Raw genomic sequence first — 22,593 nt, 5'->3', positions numbered from 1 at the left:
AGCATTTCTGAGTAAAACATTACCAGAATGCAAGATCCTACTTGATAAGATGGCACAAAACTCAGGATGGATGACTAGAGCCTCCACGATCACTCCGGTAGTTCACTCAGTGGCGTTGGACCCAAACAACTCCATAACTGAGAATGTGTCCACTCTAATGACACAAATGAGTATCCTCACCAAAAAGATTGATGAATCAGGCTAGAAGCAGCATGTTCACATAGTTGACACAACTAATTGGGGCTTATGTACACCATGCATTAACCAACCATATGTTTGCTCGTGGAGTGCGGAAGGTGACAACCAGCAATATCATGAAGATATGAATTATGTAGCCAACTATGGGGGATAGAGGCAAGGTGGTCTAAATTGGGGTCAACATAATTAACAATATAGACCAGCACAGCAGCAGTACAATAACAACAACAATCCTGGAGCTATGCAACCAATGGGTCAAGTTGCGCCTTACCAAAGGCAACAGGGCTACATCCAGCAAAATCAGCAGCTGACTTATCAACAACCTCAACAACAACAGATTATGAGACCAGATGATGGGTTTACTAAACTTGAGGGAATGCTGCAACAATTGATTGGGTCCACGGGAAAAATGCAACAGAGGGTAGACTCGCATGAATCAGCGATAAAGGGTATTGAGATTCAATTAGGACAAATTTCTATGGCCCTAAACAATTGTCCCCAAGGGACGTTACCTATAGATACACAAGTTAATCCAAAAGAACAGGGCCCGAAACAGCTTATGGAAGTAAGTCTACGAAATGGTAGAGACCTAGATCTGGAGCAAGAGATGGCTCGCGAAAGCCGGCCTACTGAAACACTTGTGCCAGTACCCATCGAGATAGATGACTCAACAGGGTTAACAGAGGTGACGATACAACATGTGCCAGCTGAAACAAGCAAAGAAAAGGAAGTCGCAAAGGAAACTGAGTTAGAGCAAGAGAAGGCAGCAGAAACAGTGCCAGAGCAGGTTCAAAATCAAACCACATTAAAGAAGCGGCCTCCAGCACCCTTCCCCCAAAGATTGGCCGAATACCAAAAAGACGAGCAATATAAGAAATTTTTGGAGATGTTGAAGCAAATTCAGGTAAACATTCCATTGATTGATGCCTTAAAGGAAATGCCTGGTTATACAAAAATGATGAAGGACTTGATGTCTTGTAAGTTTGACTTTCAAGACTTGGCCACGATTATACTGACTCGGACATGTAGTACTGTTGTGACAAGACCCATAGCTGAGAAGTTATCTGATCCATGGAGTTTCACAATCCCATGCACAATAGGCAACTATGCGTTTGCTAAGGCACTTTGTGATTTGGGGGCAAACATAAATTTGATGCCCTTGACTATCTACAAAAGGTTACGCATTGGAAGAGCTAGACCCATATCTATGTTGTTACAGCTGGCCGATCGGACAGTGAAGAGGCCCTCTGGTATCCTTGATGATGTATTAGTACAGGTAGGGAAGTTTGTTTTCCCAGCAAATTTTGTCATTTTAGACTACCGGGTTGACGAGGAGATTCCCATAATTTTGGGAAGGCCATTCTTGGCCACTGGGAGAGCCCTAATTGATTGTGAAACTGGAGAGCTAAAGATGAGATTGAACGATGAAGAGATAACGTTTAATGTGCAGAAATCTATATGGTGACCCAGTGAGTTTGCTAACTGCTCTCTGATAGAAGCTGTGGATGTGATCTTGGAGGAGGAACATGATACTCTAAATGCAAAAGACCCTCTAGCAGCATGCCTCATGAACTTAGAAGAAATGAATGGTGAAAACTTGGTAGAGTGGGTTTTGTCCCTTGAAGGGCGAGGGTACTGGAAAAGAGAGCTCGAATTCGAGCCCTTACACTTAGAAGAAAGAAAAATACCTCCAGCTAAGCCGTCAATTGAAGAGCTACCACAGTTGGAACTAAAACCGTTACCTTCTCACCTCAGGTACGCTTTCTTGGGACCTAAATCCACTTTACCTGTTATTATCTCATCCAGTTTATTAGATGTGCAGGCAGAACAACTTTTGCAGGTGTTAATGGAATGCAAGACTGCAATTGGCTGGACCATTACAGATATTATAGGGATCAACCTAACATTTTGTATGCATAAGATTCTATTGGAAGATGGGCACAAACCTTCCAGAGAACATCAAAGAAGGCTAAACCCCAATATGAAATAAGTGGTGAAGAAAGAAGTGATCAAGTGGTTAGATGCGGGAATCATCTTCCTAATCTCTAACAGTAACTGGGTTAGCCCAGTTCAGTGTGTGCCAAAGAAAGGTGGAATGGCTGTAGTGCCCAATGAGAATAATGAGTTGATCTCAACTCGTGCAGTTACAGGTTGGCAAATTTGTATGGATTATAGAAAACTGAACACAGCCACCCGGAAAGACCATTTTCCTTTACCATTCATTGACCAAATGTTGGATAGACTGGCAGGGAGGTCTCACTTCTACTTTTTGGATGGGTACTCGGGGTACAATCAGATTTCTATAGCCCCTGAGGATAGAGAGAAGACATCATTCACTTGCCCGTATGGCATCTTTGCCTTTCGGAGAATGCCGTTTGGCCTATGCAATGCACCGGCCACCTTTCAGAGGTGTATGTTAGCCATTTTCACTGACATGGTTGAAGATATTATGGAAGTCTTTATGGATGATTTCTCTGTGGTAGGGGATTCATTTGAAGACTGTCTGCACAATTTAAGAAGAGTGTTGAAAATGTGTGTGGAGACAAATTTAGTGCTGAACTGGGAGAAGTGCCATTTTATGGTACAAGAAGGTATAGTGCTGGGGCATCGAGTGTCCAGTAAGGGTATTGAGGTTGACCATGCTAAGGTTGAGGTGATTGAGAAGTTGCTACCACCCACTTCAGTTAAGGCAGTAAGAAGTTTCCTCGGGCACGCCGGGTTCTACAGGCGATTTATAAAGGATTTCTCTAAAATTGCTAACTTCTTATGTAAACTCCTTGAAAAGGATCATTCTTTTGTGTTTTCTAATGACTATAGGTTAGCATTTGAGGAGCTGAAGAGGAGACTGGTGACTGCACCAATCATCGTTGCACCTAACTGGGAGCAACCATTTGAGCTCATGTGTGATGCGAGTGACTATGCTATAGGAGCAGTCCTAGGGAAGCGGAAGGACAAACTGGTGCACCCAATTTACTATGCAAGCAGAACGTTAAGCGGTGCACAACTCAATTATACCGTGACTGAGAAAGAGATGTTGGTTGTGGTGTTTGCATTTGACAAATTCAGGTCTTATTTGATTGGTTCAAAAGTGATTGTTTATACTGACCATGCAGCACTTAGGTACCTGTTAGCAAAGAAGGAGTCAAAGCCACGCTTGATCTGTTGGGTTCTTTTGCTACAAGAATTTGATTTGGAGATCCGCAATAGAAAAGGGGCAGAGAACCAAGTGGCAGACTACCTTTCAAGGTTGGAGGGAGCTGAAAAGAAAGTCAATGTAGAAGATATAACTGAGACATTCCCAGATGAACAATTGCTAGCAGTGACATTGGAGGAAGCGCCATGGTATACAGACATTGCAAACTACCTGGCAAGCGGTATTGTCCCCTATGATCTTTCCTCTGTTCAAAAGAAAAAGTTATTTCGTGACTGTCACATATATTATTGGGATGAGCCTTACCTATTCAGAATTTGTGTTGATAACATGATCCGGAGATGTATCCCCGAGATAGACCAATCTTCTATTTTGCAGGCTTGTCATGTATCACCATATGGTGGTCACTTCGGAGGAGTAAGGACTGCCGCGAAAGTGCTGGAATCGGGCTTCTACTGGCCGACAGTGTTCAAAGATGCACACTTATGGGTGAAAGGTTGTGACGAATGCCAACGAACTGGGAATATTTCCCGCCGACATGAGATGCCTATGAACCCAATTCAAGAGGTAGAAGTGTTTGACGTGTGGGGAATCGATTTCATGGGGCCTTTCATTAGCTCATATAGCAACAAATACATACTCATAGCTGTGGACTATGTGTCGAAATGGGTGGAGGCTGCAGCGCTCTCGACAAATGATGCTAAGGGGGTAATTGGTTTTTTAAGAAAGAACATATTCACCCGATTTGGTACTCCAAGGACGATATTCAGTGACGGAGGCACTCACTTCTGTAATCGAGCCTTCACAAAGCTGTTAGAAAAGTATGGTGTACGTCACAAAGTTGCCACCCCATATCATCCACAAACGAGTGGGCAAGTAGAAGTGTCGAACAGAGAGATAAAGATTGTTTTGACAAAGACTGTGAATGCTACAAGAACGGATTGGGCAAGAAAGTTAGATGATGCACTATGGGCCTATCGTACCGCTTTCAAAACTCCGATTGGTATGACGCCATATAAATTGGTATTTGGGAAGGCATGTCACCTACCAGTGGAGTTGGAGCATAAAGCTTTATGGGCACTGCGACAGTTGAATCTTGATATAGAAGCTGCGGGCACAAGTAGAGTCACAGAGCTGCACGAGCTTGATGAATTTCGTTACCACGCTTTTGAAAGCACAAGATTATACAAGGAGAGAATGCAAATAATGCATGATAAAAATATTCTTGAGCAAAGTTTTAAACCTGGAGATAAGGTATTGCTATACAACTCGAGGTTGAGGTTATTCCCGGGTAAGTTAAAGTCACGATGGTCGGGACTATTTAGTGTGGTGGAGATTCACCCCACCGGAGCCATAAAGATTGCTACATCAAATGACTCTCGCACGTTTAGAGTCAATGGGCACAGGTTAAAACATTATTTGGGCATGGAAGATGCGAAGGTAGTGTTGGTGACTCATTTGCTCGAGCCACCAAGGTTAAGCGATCCTTAAATACAATTATCTGAGTCGTGCCACGACGTTAAATCAGGCGCTCGTTAGGAGGCAACCCAATTCATAGTTGATTTTTAGTGTAGTTAGAATTTTGTTTTTAGGTACTAACAAGTTTGCAGGCGAGTTGGGCAAGTTTAAGCATCACCTGACGTACACCAGGGATTGGTGACGCCTGGCTAACGCCAGGTTCTGCTTGGCCTTAGGCTGGCGATGCCTGGCTAACGCCAGGGTCTGCTTGGCCTTAGGCTGGCGACGCTTGGCTAACGCCAGGTTCAGCCTGGCCTTAGGCTGGCGACGCCGGGCTAACGCCAGGTACTGGGCCAGGCGAAGCCATGTAAGTTATTTCGGCCCAGTTTAAGTTATTTTAGTCGAACCTCCTCACATTACACGCCCTAAACACTGAACACAATACAAACAACCCTAACCTCACTTAAACCAAAAACACATCAAGCTTTAGAAAAGAAATTCACAAGCACACACATCTTCTCATCAACGTTGCTCTCAACCAAAAACACTGCATGAATTGCCCTCACCCACAAACACTCAACAGCACATTGCCATAGTGGTATCCCCCATCCCCATTGAAGTCAAGTTTAGTCTTGCTATTCTTTCACACTAATCAGAAATTCCCAGGCAGCTTCTTCCTCTCAAAAGCTTCAAAGGTATGATTTAATCTCTTTACTTTGTAATTTTGAGAGAGGTACAGGTAATTGCACACAAAAATTAGTGGTTGTTCTTAATTGTGGTATTGAGTTTGTGTGCCCCAACCCCATGAAACCCCATAGGAATGGTGCTGCGATTATGAAAACATGTGGTAGTACGGAACCCCTAAGCCGATTTGGGAGGATGAGGCAATCGCTCATGTCCATAAGAAATCCCATGGCACTAATGCATGTTAAGTGTTTAATATAATGCCTCAATGGCATTCCTTGTCCCCATTGGAGCCTGAGTCTCCGGGATTAATAGACTAGTGTTATGAAGTTATACACCACGATAAAATCTTAAGTGTGGGGTGGCTCGCGGGTAGCCCATGTATTGTTATTTGATTCTAATATTAAGAAAAGACGAGGTGAAGTCTGAGTAACCTCGGAAAGTCGGGAAAATTTATGTGTGTAGTGTGTAATGCAGTTTTATCTGACTACTGCTTATTTGTGTAGGAACAACGATGCCTCCCAGAAAAGACACAGGCAAAGCCAAGGCTACTTCTACTGTGCCGGCTAAAGTAAATGCGACCTCAGCACCTCCCCCAAAGAAGAGAAAAGGGGGGGAAGCTATTTCCATTCTAAGTGGAGTACAAGCTGGGCAGCTATAGCAGCTATGCGTCAACAACCACAAGGCCAACGGGAGTTTGGCATCAACAACATACCACCGCATACTAAGGATTGGTACAGGCATTGTAGGCCTAAACATGTACACCCGGAAGCAGCTATCAATGAACGCATCTTGAAAGCGAAGTATCAAGCAATTTGGAGGGGCATTAAGGATATGGGGTTGACCTATGTCTTTAAGAACACAGGGAACATTAATCTCAACTTAGTCCGAGAATTCTATGCAGGGTTTGATCCGCAAAGTACTGAACAACTGGTTCCAATTCGTGGACGATTGATAGAATTTTCACCCACGGCCATATGTAATTTTTTAGGTGCTCCGGATGTTCCTGGGGATCCATTGGACCACTTCATTTGCCGGCCTACATATAGAGATTTGAGACAAATGCTTTGTGGTGCCGATTCTACGGCAGCATGGGTCCGGGATAAGATAACTAATCGGCGTAAGAGGTTTCCCAAGAAGAAGATGATGGCGGAGGCTCAAGTGTGGCTTAAACTGATAAATGCACGGCTCCTACCGTGCAATCATGAAACACTCATTAGCCGTGAGAGGACCTGTGTACTCTACTTCCTCATGACGGGTCAAAGGGTAAATGTGGGTCATCTGATCCGCTACCAGATGACTGTAGTCAGAACGAGTAATAAGATCGATCGAATGCCATTTGCCAATTTTCTAACTCAGTACTTAAGACACGAGGAGGTTGAGGAGGAGCCGGAGTTTGACCACACCATTGATCAACCCCTATGACAAACGGACATCACTAGCCTCCGACTGAAAGAAGAGACTGCTATGACATCGTTGACAAGTACCGAGCGCAACGCTCGGGATGATAGTTTTATGGCCCATCTCTATGGGATGATGGATTTGCAGCTAAGGATAGGAGGTCGACAGGCCACATCTAAGGAGAGGACTGAATTGGAGCACCGGTACCCACTCAATGCTCATGCCCAGCAGCTGGTTGGGATAGGAGATGGATACAGACTCCCCAATGATGAGGATATCAATACACCGGAGCAGTCTGAAGTTGAGCCAGAGCAGTCAGATGGTGAGGGAGATGATGAGGAGGAGGAGAAGGACGAACATGATGAGGAGTGGAGAGCATCAGAGGATGAAGACGTTTCTTGATCATGGAGTTTCTTCACACCCTACTCATTTTTCGTGTTTTGTCATTTTGTGCATGCACTGAGGACAATGCATGATCTAAGTGTGGGGTGGGGAATTGTACATGGTTAATTTTAGTCATTTAGTTATTTAGTGTTAATTGTTTTAGTATGTGTTTTAGTAGTTTAGTAATTGATTTGGACTCATCCCGATGATGGATCTCCCAGACAGTTTTCATTAGGGAAGTAAGTCAAAAGAAAATACAAAAAAAAAGATTTTTTTGTGTGCAGGTAGTGTAGTAATTCCCCCTTGATTTTTCTTTGGGCCGCGGTTCTTTTCCAGGGGATTTTAGTTGAACCGGGCGTAGTTAGTTTTAATTTTTAGGAGTAGGAACCACGAAGCAATACATTTAATTGTAGCAATATCTCTTAGCTTTGTTATGCCTAGAGAATAGTTAGTACTATGGTTGTGACGCTTAGGCTCGGTTTTTGACTCTCGCATAAGTACCTTAAATCGTAGATTCCTTATTTTGCTTAACAGCTTTGACTGGAGTGTCGCGATGAAACCAATCCTGAGTGAGTTATGTGCCATGCATGTGTGAGTTTTGTATATATTCTGTGCATTGCATTTGATGTCTAGAACTTGCCATGTGTGTGTGCAAAGTGAAATAGTAGTCTTGTTCAGTCTGAGAAGTGATATAGGTGTTTCTTTGTTAAGCCAGATATATATAGTTTACCCACCTAAAAGTTATGTAACGTAGTTAACCCCTTTGAGCATGTAATTCTGTTTCTTTGGCAACCACACTACAAGCCTTACCCAATTATTTGAATTAACCATCTATTTGAAGCTTTTCACCTCTAATGAGCACTTGAATTGTTATGAACTTTGTAAAAATTAAAGTGTGGGGTGGTTGGTTTGATTTTTGAGTGGAACTAATGAAATAAGGAGAAAGGTGAACTGTTTTGAAAAAGTAAGAGTCGCTTGAATCGAAAAAGAAAGAAAGAAAGAAAAAAATATATAGTTGTATTGCTGGGAAAAAGAATATTCTTTGAAAAGTGGTGACTCTTAATATAATTATGCTTAAAGAAAAATGGGGTAATATAAATTGAAGTGAAGGTGGAATGTTTGGTTTGGCACAAGTATGGGATGTATGTTAAAGTGTATGTATTAAAGTGCTTAAGGTAGGTGTAGTCACTCATATCCAAATGTATCTTACCCGACCCGTAGCCTACATTATAACCAATGAAAGTCCTACTTGATCTTAGACTGAATGAACTCGATTAGTAGAGTATTACACTACGGGCAAGTCTATGGTGCATCATTTGTCGCATATGAATGTTATTTCTGAGAGCGAGTGAATTTTGTCTATCTTGAGTTCCTATGTTCTTAAAAATTCATTGTGTGTGGAACTAAGCTCTTTGATTGGGTGAGGGCACATGACTCATAAAGGAAAGGTAATGTTGTTGACATCCATGTCAGAGTAAGTAAGTGAATTGTGAATAAGGCATGGTATTTATGAGTCGAATCTTGAGGCGAGGATGTCACACTTGTGTGCTTAAACTATTTTAAAAACATTCTTGGTGTAATGAGTTAGGAGAATTGCTTAAAAAGGTCGTATCTATAAGTGTAGTTTGATTGCTCGAGGATGAGAAATGTTTAAGTGTGGGGTATTGATGTGTGCTATAATTCCATAATTTTGCACATTATGTGCCTTGCATTTTACATGCTTTATTGATAAATTGCACTTTATTTGCGCATAATGGAGTCTATTTTATGTGTAGGTGAATTGGAGATGAAAGTAGAGCAAAAGGGATACTTAAACGTGAAAGCGTGCTCGAGAACAGTGAAAAGGAGAGACCTGGTGAGGTCAGGCTTTAGCCTGGCGAGCCCAGCCTAAGGACAGGCTGGACCAGGCTTTAGCCTGGCGAGGCCAGCCAAATTCCAGGCGTTAGGCTGGCGACGCCAGGCCTGAAGCCAGGTCCAATCCGAGTTTTGAAGACTTAATTCGTTCCGGATTTAACTAGGACTCGGCCCACACGTTTAGGGTTTCTTCTACACATATAAATAGACCTAAAACACCACTTCGAGCTGTCACACCTCCTTTTTCCCGAGGGGGATAGGGAGTTTTTCCAATTTAAGTGACATGAATCGAAATGGAATTATTTATTTATTTCAGAGTCGCCACTTGGAATAATTTATGGTGTCCCAAGTCACCGATTTATTTTAAATCCCAAATCAAGGAAATTTGACTCTATTTCTGGTCCGCAAACATAGAAGACCGGGTAAGGAATTCTGTTAACCCGGGAGAAGGTGTGAGGCACTCCCGAGTTCTGTGATTTTAGCACGGTCGCTTAACAATTAATACTTAGCCTAATTATCTGATTTATTACATATTTAAAGCCTATTGTGTATTTTTACTTTTTAACCGCTTTTAATTATTTATGGAATTATTTCTGAAACAAGTCACGATGTCGTACACTTGTCGTTTTGGCACACGTCGCAAACCGCGCCACATGAAAAGCACCCGCGATTTACGACATGCTTATTTTTATTATTGTTTGAAGTTCTGGTCGAGTCACGTAAAACGCACACTCGAATTAGAATTTACGTATCGTGACCATGCCACAGGAACTGTACCCATAGTCACGATGTTCATTATTAATCGCACCTAAGCACACTACGCGTGTTTATAAGTCTTCTTTCCTAAAATTTGGGATTGGACTTGAAAGCTAAAGAACAATGCACATGACCATGATCCTGATGCCCAAGTAGAATTTTTAAATAAAAGAAAATGTCAACAGTATCAAGGCATGGCAAGACTACAACGTCAAGAAACAAACGGTTCTAAGACTCGACGGAATAGCAGCAAATAACTTGTAAGAGGTGCATTTAGATCAACCAGGCTAGCACAAAAGAGCTTGCAATATACGGAATGGAACTTGTAGGTTCTCATATATGAAGTAAATACTATGTATTCTCAGAAGACTATGAAAGTCAGTGCTGTTTAATTACAATTGAGAACCAAACTAAACCATCACCACGTTAAATCAACCTAGGTATGCATGAATAAACATTCAAATACACTAAACCCAGTTATAAGTTAATAACACCATTTAAAGTTATATACCATTCTAATCACGTGTCTTTCAGCTACTAGAATTTACTTGTACAGTGCAATTCTCACACAAGTAAGAAGATCCCACATTATAAATATTCAGGTCAATTAAATATAAAAGATCAAAGTATGTAGAATGCTCAACGACTTAAAATTTAACGGTGTTTGGCGGATTGACACATACAAGGTTATTTACTTTGACTTCGAATTAAACTAAGAACCAAATCCTTAGAATTAAACCAAGTTATTCATCAAACAGTAAGAATAACATATCATATGAAATAGAACTGAAAATTCAGATCTTAAAACTAATATCTTAACAAAAACATACAAAGTTATAGCTACATACCTATCAATGCGAAATCGGCAGGAAATCCAAAAATCAAATAAAGGTCAAAGAAAATCAAGTGGGAAATCAGCTTCTAATCAGTGAGTGTTTAATAGCAGCAATAGCAAAATCAACTCCAATTAGATCCAGAATTAACGATAAACCAAAAAAGAAGGAACCGAGTTTTGAAATCAACTTTTTCTTCAATCTTCCTTTAGAAATTCCGGTTCTTCTTTTGTTTTTCAAGCTTTTTGATTTTCATATCCTCATTTGAAGTTTTCCTAACTCTGTTTCAGCTGTGTGTATTATCAATGAGTGAGGGAGTTTGTATTTTTGCTGAGAATGATGTGTATGTCCGTGAGAGTGAAGACGGAGCAAGAGAGGCGGCTAATATTAGTTCTAAAATGGAGGGGGGTCTCATTCTTGAGAAGATGAAAAGGGAGAAGAGGGAGGGATGTGCCGCTGCTAGGTTAGGGTTTTTCCAAAATGGGGGGGTCGTCCGTCTCTGGTGTTAAGAATGGAAGGGGAATTAGGGTCCCTTAAAGAGAGGGGGTTCGGTTGGGCCAGGCGGGTCATGAAAATTGGGCTTCTAAAGGGATGGGCTTGACTAAACCAATTTGTGCGGCTAAACTATTATATATATTTTACTCACTAATTGACTAATGACCTAATTAATTAACTTGTATAAGAATGCATTTTTTTGGTTTTTAGATATTTAAATAATGCATGTAACAAAGTAATTAAATCCTAAAAATGCAATTTAAAAACTAAAATGCAATGAAATTAAGATTTGAATATTTTTATGATATACGATATTCCTAACATGCATAAACAATGCGAATAAATGTAAAACAAATAAAGAAAAACTTCTAAAGTTCATAAAACAATTGAAATTATTTTTGGATTATTTTTTAGGAGTAATTTTATATGTGGGGCAAATATCAGGTACTCACAGCTGCCCCTCTTTGCTCGGAAACATGAAGAGTTTTCGGGCAAAGATAAAGTGAGCAATCATGAACAATTTTTTTTCCTATTTGATACTCCATAGGAAGCATTTTGAAAAGGTTTGACCGAACCTTGCTTCAGAGGTTGCCTACATATCCTTGGCTATAAAGGAATCAGGTCAGTGTAGTTCTGGGAGTTTAAGCAGCTGGGACTACCGAGAAGTTGTGATTTCACTGTTGTTGCTGATGTTTACTGCTTGCTGAGCTCCTTATTACACCAAAGTCAAAATGAAAAAGACTAACTAAGCCTATGAGCTACGAGTTACAAGATTCCTATATGAGTCTTTTGAAGCGTGATCTTGAGTCTTGGCTGGTTCTTCATGCAGACTCTGATCTGAACCTCGATGCTTGCTAGCTGCAGGTGCTAGTTCATTCTTCTTCAGCTTTTCAGATTAAGACGGGACATGCAAAGCTTGCGACTTCAGTCATGTCTTGAGCAGCCCATATCTTTCATCTGCTTCTGCATTTTGAATTCACTTTTTTTTTCTTTTATTCTGGATTGAGACTTCTTCTTTTGGTCATCTCGGACTGTCGACTTGCATTCTTGAGGCGAGCTTCTATACTTCTAACTTGAATTGAATTTTGAAATGACTTCCCTCGTTCTTCAGGTGGGCACCTGCAACTGACTTGAAATTTGAAATGAATTCCCTCGTTCTCCAGGTGGGTGCCTGCCAATGACTTGAAAATTGAAATAAACTGGAAGTTGACCCTATTCTTCAGGCGGGCACCCTGCTGCTTGCACTTGAAATAAAACTAAAAGTTGACTATGTTCTTCAGGCGGGCTCCTGATGCTGACTTAAAACCTTAAATGAATTCTGAAATGACTTCCCTCGTTCTCCAGGTGGATGCCTGCTAATGACTTGAACTTGAAACAAATTCCCTCATTCTCCAGGTGGGCGCCTGTTAATGACTTGAACTTGAAATAAATTCCCTCATTCTCTACGTGGGCGCCTGCCAATGGCTTAATACTTGAAATGAATTCCCTTATTCTCCAGGTGGGCGCCTGCCAATGACTTGAATTTGGAATAAATTCCCTTGTTCTCCAGGTGGGCGCCTGTTGACTTAAAACTTGAAATGAATTCCCTCGTTCTCGCTGTGGGCGTCTGATGACTTAAAACTTGAAATAAATTCCCTCGTTCTCCAGGTGGGCGCCTGATGACTTAAAACTTGAAATAAATTCCCTCGTTCTCCAGGTGGGCGCCTGCTAACTTAGAACTTGAAATGAATTCCCTCGTTTTCCAGGTGGGTGCCTGATGCTGACTTAAAATTTGAAATAAAATTCCCTCGTTTTCCAGGTGGGTGCCTGATGACTTAAAACTTGAAATGAATTCCCTCGTTCTCCAGGTGGGCGCCTGATGACTTAAAACTTGAAATAAATTCCCTCGTTCTCCAGGTGGGCGCCTGATGACTTAAAACAAAAATAAATTCCCTCGTTCTCCAGGTGGGCGCCTGCTATCACGATAACACAGACAAAACAGAGAAAAGTTTCTGCCCCAGTTTGTACTAGGAACATTCATTGATTGTTAGTTGCATCCCATTATCCAGGAGCGTCCTGAAACTTTAAAACTAGATCCCATTATCCAGGAGGGTCCTGAAAACTTGAAATTAAATCCCATTATCCAGGAGGGTCCTGAAAACTTAAAATTAAATCCCATTATCCAGGAGGGTACTGAAAACTTAAAACTGAACTTATCTGGAACATGCTTTCTCATGGAGGATTCCTGGCAAAGCAAACAAGATTTCTTGCCCCTGCTTGAAACAAAGAAAGTTTTGTCAGTTTGAAACTGTGGCTGTTAGTTTGTGGCATCCTTGCTGAAGGTGTCTGCTTCTGCCACTACCCCGCTTCATTTTGATCAGCTACTTCGGGCTACAAAGAATTGTTTGACCTTTCAATCGGACCTCGACCATAAAACCTCTGAATGACTTGAATCCCTTACACTCAACTCATCATATGGAACTTTCATTCTGACAACTGTTGAACCTTTGCATTTCCTACAAATTCACGAATCACTTGACCACTTGAATTTCAGTTACCACCGCATTGCTCATTCTAAATCATGTCACTTGTGATGTGCCTGGCCGAATTTCGCTTGGTGCAAATAAAAAGTTGTTAATGAGCTTTGAAGTCCTTTCTTGTTTGCTTAACAAAGACTAATTTGACAGAGACTTAGAAAAATAGACCCAAAAGAAACGAAGCGAAGTGACTTCGAGAATTAGGAATAAAAAGGAAAAAACACAGATGACTATTTGAAGAAAAATGGAAAAGAGACTTATCTGAATGAAGCAACTGGCTCCAATGATCATGACATGCATTTCGTTGATCAGCCTAATAAATCCAACTAATCACATTTCAGTTCATGTCATGTCTTCATACTTCAAAAACCGGGCTTTCAATGATCCAACTTTTCTATAAAGTCACCAACCTCTTTCGACTTGTAGTGCCCCGAAGGGTTTTCACCAACAAGCCTCTCTCATTTGTTCATCTCTCAACTCACCGCCACCTTACGGTGCCCGTGAGGGTTTTCACCAATAAGACTCTCTCATTTTAAATTTTTCCTCAGCTCACCATCGCCTTACGGTGCCCGTGAGGGTTTTCACCAATAAGACTCTCTCATTTTATTTATTTTCCTTGTACCCAATGAACAAAGTGTTACCCATGATGGAAATCATACCTCTATCTCACTTGACTTGGCATCCTCAAAGATTGATCGGAAGGTCTTTCTTTGGACCGTAGTATAGGCTTTTGGAAAGGGTTAGAAAGAAAAGGTGGTATAAGGCTCAACATGACTTAAGATGAAAGGGTTCAAAATTACAACTTTTGGAATCAGACCTATTGTAAAACTAAAACTTCTGCCCCAATTTGTTTTTGAATCTGGGGAATTTTGAATTTTTTATTTGATGGGACTGAACCTCAAAGTAAGGCTGCCTACGTATCCTTAAAAGGAATCAAGTCTAACGTAGTTCCAACTAGTAAAAGTTGTTTTGTTTTTGTTACTTTGCTTTTCTTTTTCTTTTTCTCCTTTCTTTTTCTCTTTTCTTTCTTTTGCTTTTCTCTTTTTTTGTTTCTTTTCTTTTCCTTTTCTATTTCCAGCTCTACTTCTGATTCCAAAAGAGGGGTATGAAAGGACATAAATAAGGCTCAAAAAGAAGTAACAAATGATAAAATTGTTTGGGATAGCAGAATAAAATGCCTTCGTCATTCCAACTTTGAAGATGCCTAGTACAAAATGCAATTGAAGATAAGCAAAGAAATCATACATACTATCTCTTGACTGCATCGGAATTGATAGCTATATCCACACATTTACCTTCTATGTTTGTTAAATACAAAGCACCATTGGGCAATACCTTTGTCACAATGAACGGCCCCTGCCAGTTTGGGGCGAACTTGCCTTCAGCTTCAGCCTAATGTGGAAGGATGCGTTTCAACACCAGCTGACCCACTTCAAATTTTCGGGGACGCACCTTCTTGTTGTATGCTCTTGCCATTCTTTTCTGATACAATTGACCGTGACATACTGCTGCCAATCGTTTTTCATCAATCAAACTCAATTGCTCTAGCCGGGTCTTGACCCACTCATCATCATCAATTTCAGCTTCAGCAACGATCCGCAAGGATTGAATCTCAACTTCCGCAGGTATAACTGCCTCGGTTCCATATACCAGCAAATAGGGAGTTGCGCCTATTGAAGTGCGAACAGTAGTGCGATAACCCAGTAAAGCAAAAGGTAACTTTTCATGCCATTGCCTGGAACCTTGCACCATCTTACGAAGTATCTTCTTTATGTTCTTGTTAGCAGCCTCAACAACTCTGTTTGCCTTAGGACGATACGGAGTGGAGTTTCGATGCATAATCTTGAACTGTTGGCATACCTATTTCATCAAATGACTGTTGAGGTTAGCAGCATTATCTGTGATGATTACCTTGGGAATTCCAAACCGACAAATGATGTTTGAATGAACAAAATCTACCACCGCCTTCTTGGTCACGGACTTGAAAGTTACAGCTTCGACCCACTTGGTAAAGTAATCAATGGCCACCAGAATAAACCTATGCCCATTTGACGCTGCCGACTCAATTGGTCCAATGACATCCATGCCCCAAACAACGAAGGGCCAAGGTACAGACATTGTGTGCAACTCAGATGGCGGGGAATGAATCAAATCACTGTGCACCTGGCATTGATGACATTTGCGAATGAAGCTGATGCAATCTCGTTCCATGGTGAGCCAATAATAACCTGCTCGAAGAATCTTCTTTGCCAAGATGTACCCATTCATATGCAGCCCGCAAACTCCAGAATGCACTTCGGCCATGATAGTCGAAGCTTGTTTAGCATCTATGCACCTTAGTAATCCTAGATCTAGAGTTCTCTTGTACAATATTCCCCCAATTAAGAAAAATCCACTAGCCAGATGTCGAATGGTTCTCTTTTGATCACCTATGGCATGTACCGGATATACCCCCGATTTGATGTATTCCTTGACATCATGGAACCAAGGCTCACCATCAGGTTCCTCCTCAACCATATTGCAATAGGCATGCTGATCATGGATTTGAATATGCAGAGGGTCGACATAAGTCTTATCCGGATGGTGTAACATTGACGCCAGAGTAGCCAAGGCATCGGCAATCTCATTATGAATCCTGGGAATATTCCTGAATTCTACCGACCTGAATCGTTGACAAAGATTATGCAGACATTGTCGATACGGTATGAGCTTCAAATCTCGTGTCTCCCATTCTCCCTGAATCTGGTGAACCAACAAATTCGAATCTCCCAAAACCAATATTTCTTGAACTCCCATGTCTATAGCTAGCCTCAAACCCAGAATGCATGCCTCGTATTCAGCCATGTTATTAGTGCAATAAAATTGAAGTTGAGCTGTTACGGGGTAGTGATGCCTTGTTTCAGAAATGAGTACTGCCCCTATTCCGACACCTTTCATGTTAGCAGCTCCATCAAAGAAGAGTTTCCAACCTGGCTTTTCATTATGATCATCCTCATCAACATACATCACTTCTTCATTAGGAAAATAAGTCTTCAGTGGCTCATATTCTTCATCCACTGGATTCTCAGCCAAGTGATCGTCCAGGGCTTGGGCTTTCATCGCGGTCCGAGTCACATAGATGATGTCAAACTCTGTGAGTAAAATCTGCCACTTTGCTAATCTTCCTGTAGGCATAGGCTTCTGAAAGATATACTTTAGAGGATCTATGCGAGAAATGAGGTAAGTAGTGTAGGATGACAGATAATGCTTCATTTTTTGTGCCACCCAAGTCAGGGCACAACATGTCCTTTCAAGAAGAGTATACTTAACCTCATAAGGAGTGAACTTCTTGCTGAGATAATAAATGGCTTGCTCTTTCTTGCCCGTGATGTCGTGTTGACCCAACATACAACCAAAAGAATTATCCAGGACCGTTAAATAGAGAATTAAAGGTCTCCCAGGTTCTAGCGGGACCAGCACAGGTGGGTTTGACAGGTAACTCTTGATCTTATCAAATGCTTTCTGACACTCATCAGTCCACTTAACCGCAGCATTCTTCTTCAGCAACTTAAATATGGGCTCACAAGTTGTCGTGAGTTGAGCAATAAACCTGTTGATGTAGTTTAACCTTCCGAGAAGGCTTATCACCTCGGTTTTGTTCTTTGGCGGTGGTAATTCTTAGATGGCTTTTATCTTTGATGGGTCCAACTCAATACCGCGTCGACTGACTATGAATCCCAACAGTTTCCCGGACGGGACACCAAATGCACATTTTGCCGGATTGAGCTTGAGGTTGTACCTGCGGAGCCTTTGGAAAAACTTTCTCAAGTCTCCAACATGGTCGGACTGCTTCTTTGACTTTATGATCACATCATCTACATAAACCTCAATTTCCTTGTGTATCATGTCATGAAATATGGTAGTCATTGCTCTCATGTAAGTTGCTCCAGCATTCTTCAAACCAAATGGCATTACCCGGTAGCAGTATGTCCCCCATGGTGTGATGAATGCTGTCTTTTCTGCATCTTCCTCATCCATCAGGATCTGGTGATATCCCACGTAGCAATCCACAAAAGACCCAATCTCATGCTTGGCACAATTGTCGATCAGAATATGGATGTTCGGCAATGGAAAGTTATCTTTTGGACTTGCCTTATTGAGATCATGATAATCAACACAGACCCTGGTCTTACCATCCTTCTTTGGTACTGGCACGACATTAGCTAACCAAGTGGTATATCGAGTGACCCGAATGACCTTTGCGTCAAGCTACTTTGTGATTTCTTCTTTGATCTTCACACTCATGTCAGTCTTGAACTTCCTTAACTTTTGCTTGACCGGAGGGAATGCCGGATCAGTTGGCAATTTATGAACTACCAAATCAGTGCTCAAACCCGGCATGTCGTCATACGACCATGCAAAAACATCTTTATATTCAAACAGTGCTTTGATTATTTCTTCCTTGATTTGTGGTTCCAGATGCACACTTATCTTGGTTTCCCTGATATTATCTTGATCTCCTAAATTTATTGCTTCAGTTTCATTCAGATTAGGCTTGGGTTTTTCTTCAAAGTGGTTTAGTTCTCTACTGATTTCCTGAAATGCTGCTTCTTCATCATATTCTGTTTCATCATCACACTCTACTTCTTGGATTGTTATTTCGGAATTAGATTGGCTTTTAAGATTTAGCTGAAAATTCCTCATGCATGTCATGTCATTGAAACCAGCATCAAAAGAACTGTACAGAAAAAAGAAACAAAACAAAAATAAAACGCTATCAGGAATAATAGAAAACGGAAAATTGTATTTCATTGAAAATAAAAGGATAGAAGGGTTTGTACATCAAAACAAGCAAAAAATAAAAAATCTGGATTACAACCCTGGAATAACCCAGATAACAGAAAAGGAAAACAAAGAAAACTACCAAAACTCCTTCCGGGTGGGGAGAGGAGTAGCTTTCCAATTGCTAAGCTTCACATTTGGCCCAACGAGCTGCACATCGGCATTACTGGAACCTTCCCCGATTTCCACCATATTAACCTCATCAAACAGACTCTGGAATCTCTTGATCAGCTCTTCATCAAAGTCGACCACAGGTTTTGGGATCGCTGATATTGGGCGTTTTGCGACCCCTGGCTTGACAAAAGACTTGGAGATATGTGGAACAGGCTTAGGAAGTGACCATGCCTTTCTTTTCAAATTTTTAGCCTTTTTCATGTCCTTCCCTGTGAGTGTGAATCCCAAACCAAATGTACCGAAACTTTCACGTGGACACACCGGATGTGCAATACCCTGCAGAGACGAACCCAGGCCTTTGCCTGGCACAAAACCATTCTTCAACATTTCATTTGCTACCATGACAGACGCGGAGGGTAGCTTTGGACCTGGAATGCATTCTCCTTCAGGAATCTTCTCGACAGACACTGTTTCGAACGTTTAGTAAACCCAAGGCCTTTTATCATCTCCAACTTCAATAAATGGAACAATTGTGTCATTGTAAGCAAATAAGTTCTCATCACCATGCACAACTATTTCCTGCCTGTCCCATTCGAACTTTACCATTTGATGCAGAGAAGACGGGATTGCCTTGGCAGCATGTATCTAGGGCCTGCCCAACAACAAGTTGTAGGAGACAGCCACATCTAGAACTTGGAACTCCATAGTGAACTCAACTGGCCCTATTGACAATTCGAGCATTATATCACTGACAGAATCTTTCCCTCCTCCATCAAAGCCTCGAACACATACATTGTTCATGTGGATCCTTTCAGTGCCGATATTCAACTTTTGCAAAGTGGACAGAGGGCAAATATTTGCACTAGAACCGTTATCAACCAGTACCCTTGAGACAGCAGAATCCTCACACTTCATTGTGAGATAAAGAGCTTGGTTGTGCTCTGTACCCTCCATAGGAAGTTCATCATCTGAGAAAGTGATCATGTTTGCTTCGAAAATCTTGTTAGCAATCTTTTCCAAGTGGTTTACCGTGATCTTATCAGGAACATGGGCCTCATTCAAAATCTTCATCAGGGCTTTGCGGTCTTCATCTGAATGTATCAGCAAAGACAAAAGAGAGATCTGAGCTGGTGTTTTCCTTAACTGCTCTACAATGGAATAGTCTTACATTTTTATCTTTTTCAGGAACTCTTCAGCCTCTTCTTCAGTGACCGGCTTCTTTACTGGGATGAGGCCATCCTTGAATGGCTTGGCTTTCCTCAGTTCTTCTAGGGTAAAACATCTCCCAGAACGAGTCAGTCCTCCGGTTTCATTGACTTCTTCCTCTACTTCTTTCCCTTTATATGCTACTATCACCTGTTTGTAATTCCACGGGACGAATTTTGTGTCAACCATTGGTAATTGGGTCACTGGCTTAATAATAACGGGGGTAATACGAGCCCCTTCCACGATTATGACAGGCTTGCCCGGGACCCCTGGTACGATCACTTTTTGCTTTTTCTGGTTCGCTTCAACATCAATCGGAGGCCCTTTCACAACCAATACAGATGGCTTCACGTTGAGCGTGCTTAGCCTCTCCGACACCCCTTCAATTGTCAAAGGCATTGCTTTTGCAAAATCTGGAGCTTTAACTGGATTACTTTCGCTAGCCCGGATCATCGTGACAGACTTGGAAGAATTCTTGGGCTCCCCATCCTTATGAACTATCTCAATCATATGTGTCTCTACATGAGCCGGAAAAGGATTTTGGTTGATGTTTGGCGCCTCCGGGCTCTGGACCACAATTTGATATGTATCAATAAGCTCTTGGATCGCCCTCTTCAAATGCCAACACTTCTCTGTGTCGTGCCCTGGGGCATCAGAATAATATGCACATCTGAGGGAATAATCAAGGTTCCTTGGAGGTGGATTTGGTATCTTTGGCTCAATCGGCCTCAAAACGTCCAACTGCCTCAACCTTTGAAACAAACTGGTATACGACTCTCTAAGAGGAGTGAAGGTTTCTTTCCGTTGCTGCCTCTCTTTTCTATAATCCGGCCTTGATCTAAAGCTTGGACCAGTAGGGTTTCGGTATGGTTGTGGGGGTGGATAAGGATTTTGTGGAGTTGGAGCATGCCATTGCGGGTAAGGAGGGGGTTGCGCATATGACTGTGCATGGTGAACATGGTATTGGGGTGGTCTGACTGAATATTGAGGGTCTTGTGGTGGGAAATAATGTTGGGATGGATTATATGGAGCTTGGGTGTAGGCTTGAGGTTGGGGTCGAGGTTGGGTGTACTGGTGAGGCGAACCCCTTGGGCCACGCCCTGATCCAGAGACAAACATAGCGACATCATCTTTCTTCTTTTTGCCTAACAGGCTTCCGGTGCCACTTTGAATTTCCTGTGTGGTTGCTTTTATGGCAGAGTAGCTCATGATCTTGCTTGACTTGAGTCCCTCCTCCACCATTCCTCCCATCTTTACCACATCGTTGAAGGACTTACCTATGGCTGAGATCAAATGGCCAAAGTAAGTAGGTTCTAAGGCTTGAAGAAAGTACTCGACCATCTCATCTTCTTCCATTAGAGGATTGACCCGTGCAACTTGTTCTCTCCATCTGAAACCATATTCCCTAAATCTCTCACTGGGCTTCTTCTCTACCTTGGTCAAAGATAGGCGATCCGGGATAATGTCTATATTGTACTGAAAGTGCCGAGCAAAGGCCTGAGCCAAGTCATCCCATATATACCACCTGCTAGCGTCTTGGCGGGTGTACCATTCCAAAGCCTCCCCACTCAGACTCTGACTGAAATACGCCATTAATAATTCGTCTTTTCCACCGGCGCCTCTCATCTTGCTGCAAAAGCCTCTCAAATGGGCCACGGGATCTCCATGTCCATCGTACATGTCAAACTTGGGCATCTTGAACCCAGCGGGCAGTTGGACATCAGGGAATAAGCATAAATCCTTGTAAACCACGCTTACTTGGCTTCCTATCCCTTGCATGTTCTTCAAGGATTGTTCTAGACTCTTCACTTTCCTAAATATCTCATCCTGCTCCACGTTCCGGGATGGTTTCTCAGTTTCAACAGGAGGTTCAAAGTGAGGGGTGTAGGAATAAGGATCTGTGACTTTGAAAGTTGGTTCCGGAGCATAATATTAGGTATCTGGAGCTTGGAATACGGGTTCACTAGAAGATCGGTGGAGGGTAGCTCGCGGAGGGGCTACGAAAATAGGAGCAAATGTCGGAGCCGGGTATGCGGTTGTTTTGGCTGGTGGAGCATGGAAAGTTTGGGACGAGGTGCCGGGGTAGTGGTGGAAAGGGGTAAAACCCGGTGCATGCTGAGGGGAAAGATCAACGGTAGTGGGATTCTGGGCTTGTGCCAGTGGTGGGATGAAAGCGGGATTTTTTGTGTAGTTAGCGAAAAATGAAGGTGGAGGATGCCCCATGATCCAGGCTTGATACATTTCAGCCATTTGATGCTTCAACCTGTGGACCTCCTCTTTCAATTCAGACTCTGATTCTACAATCTCCCTCGGCGGGTCAACAACACCCGTGTTTGACTCTTTGCTAGTCATGACTGCCTTGCACTTTGATCTGGTATTATAGGGGTGACTTGCCAGGATGCCAACAAACTAACCACCTAAACAGAACCTATCTTTTTATGCACACACAATAACTTGGTCAGTTTTGAAGCATTCAACAGATAGGGAATCGCATATTAGGGATGCAATGCACCTGAGCAGTTAAACGTTTCTAAATGCTTTGCGACGGCTTATGTGTTTCATCCCGGCTCTTTTCCCAAATTTCGAATCCTGATTTTTTCCTCTCTCCTTTTGCTGTGTTTTGCTCTTTTAATTCTCATCCTCTTTTTTTCCTTTTGTTTGGCCCCTCTTTTCTTTCTTCCCACCCTTTTCTCTTCCTCTCTCTTTTTCTCTTTTTTATTTA

General features: G+C 42.0%; 3 protein-coding genes across 3 annotated transcripts; 1 reads left to right on the top strand and 2 right to left on the bottom strand.

Moving 5' to 3' along the window:
- Positions 1 to 448: 448 nt before the first annotated feature.
- Positions 449 to 1,663, top strand: LOC138894861 (uncharacterized). Its single transcript, XM_070179593.1, has one exon. The coding sequence runs from the start codon at positions 449 to 451 to the stop codon at positions 1,661 to 1,663; it is 1,215 nt and encodes a 404-aa protein (XP_070035694.1).
- A 13,927-nt stretch (positions 1,664 to 15,590) lies between these two features.
- LOC138894860 (uncharacterized) lies at positions 15,591 to 19,649 on the bottom strand. Its single transcript, XM_070179592.1, has 5 exons — positions 19,458 to 19,649; positions 19,229 to 19,317; positions 18,299 to 18,447; positions 16,486 to 16,933; positions 15,591 to 16,392 (listed from the first exon to the last, which is right to left on the bottom strand). Exons 1-5 carry the CDS (start codon positions 19,647 to 19,649, stop codon positions 15,591 to 15,593), a joined length of 1,680 nt encoding a protein of 559 aa, XP_070035693.1.
- A 180-nt stretch (positions 19,650 to 19,829) lies between these two features.
- LOC138894859 (uncharacterized) lies at positions 19,830 to 22,223 on the bottom strand. Its single transcript, XM_070179591.1, has 4 exons — positions 21,977 to 22,223; positions 21,210 to 21,769; positions 20,154 to 20,813; positions 19,830 to 20,021 (listed from the first exon to the last, which is right to left on the bottom strand). The coding sequence occupies exons 1-4, from the start codon at positions 22,221 to 22,223 to the stop codon at positions 19,830 to 19,832; spliced, it is 1,659 nt and encodes a 552-aa protein (XP_070035692.1).
- Between the last annotated feature and the right edge of the window lie 370 nt (positions 22,224 to 22,593).

Source organism: Nicotiana tomentosiformis, chromosome 6 (assembly GCF_000390325.3).
Source record: "Nicotiana tomentosiformis chromosome 6, ASM39032v3, whole genome shotgun sequence".
NCBI lineage: Eukaryota > Viridiplantae > Streptophyta > Magnoliopsida > Solanales > Solanaceae > Nicotiana > Nicotiana tomentosiformis.
The sequence above is the reverse complement of the archived record's forward strand: the minus strand, read 5'-3'. Positions and strand labels throughout refer to the sequence as shown.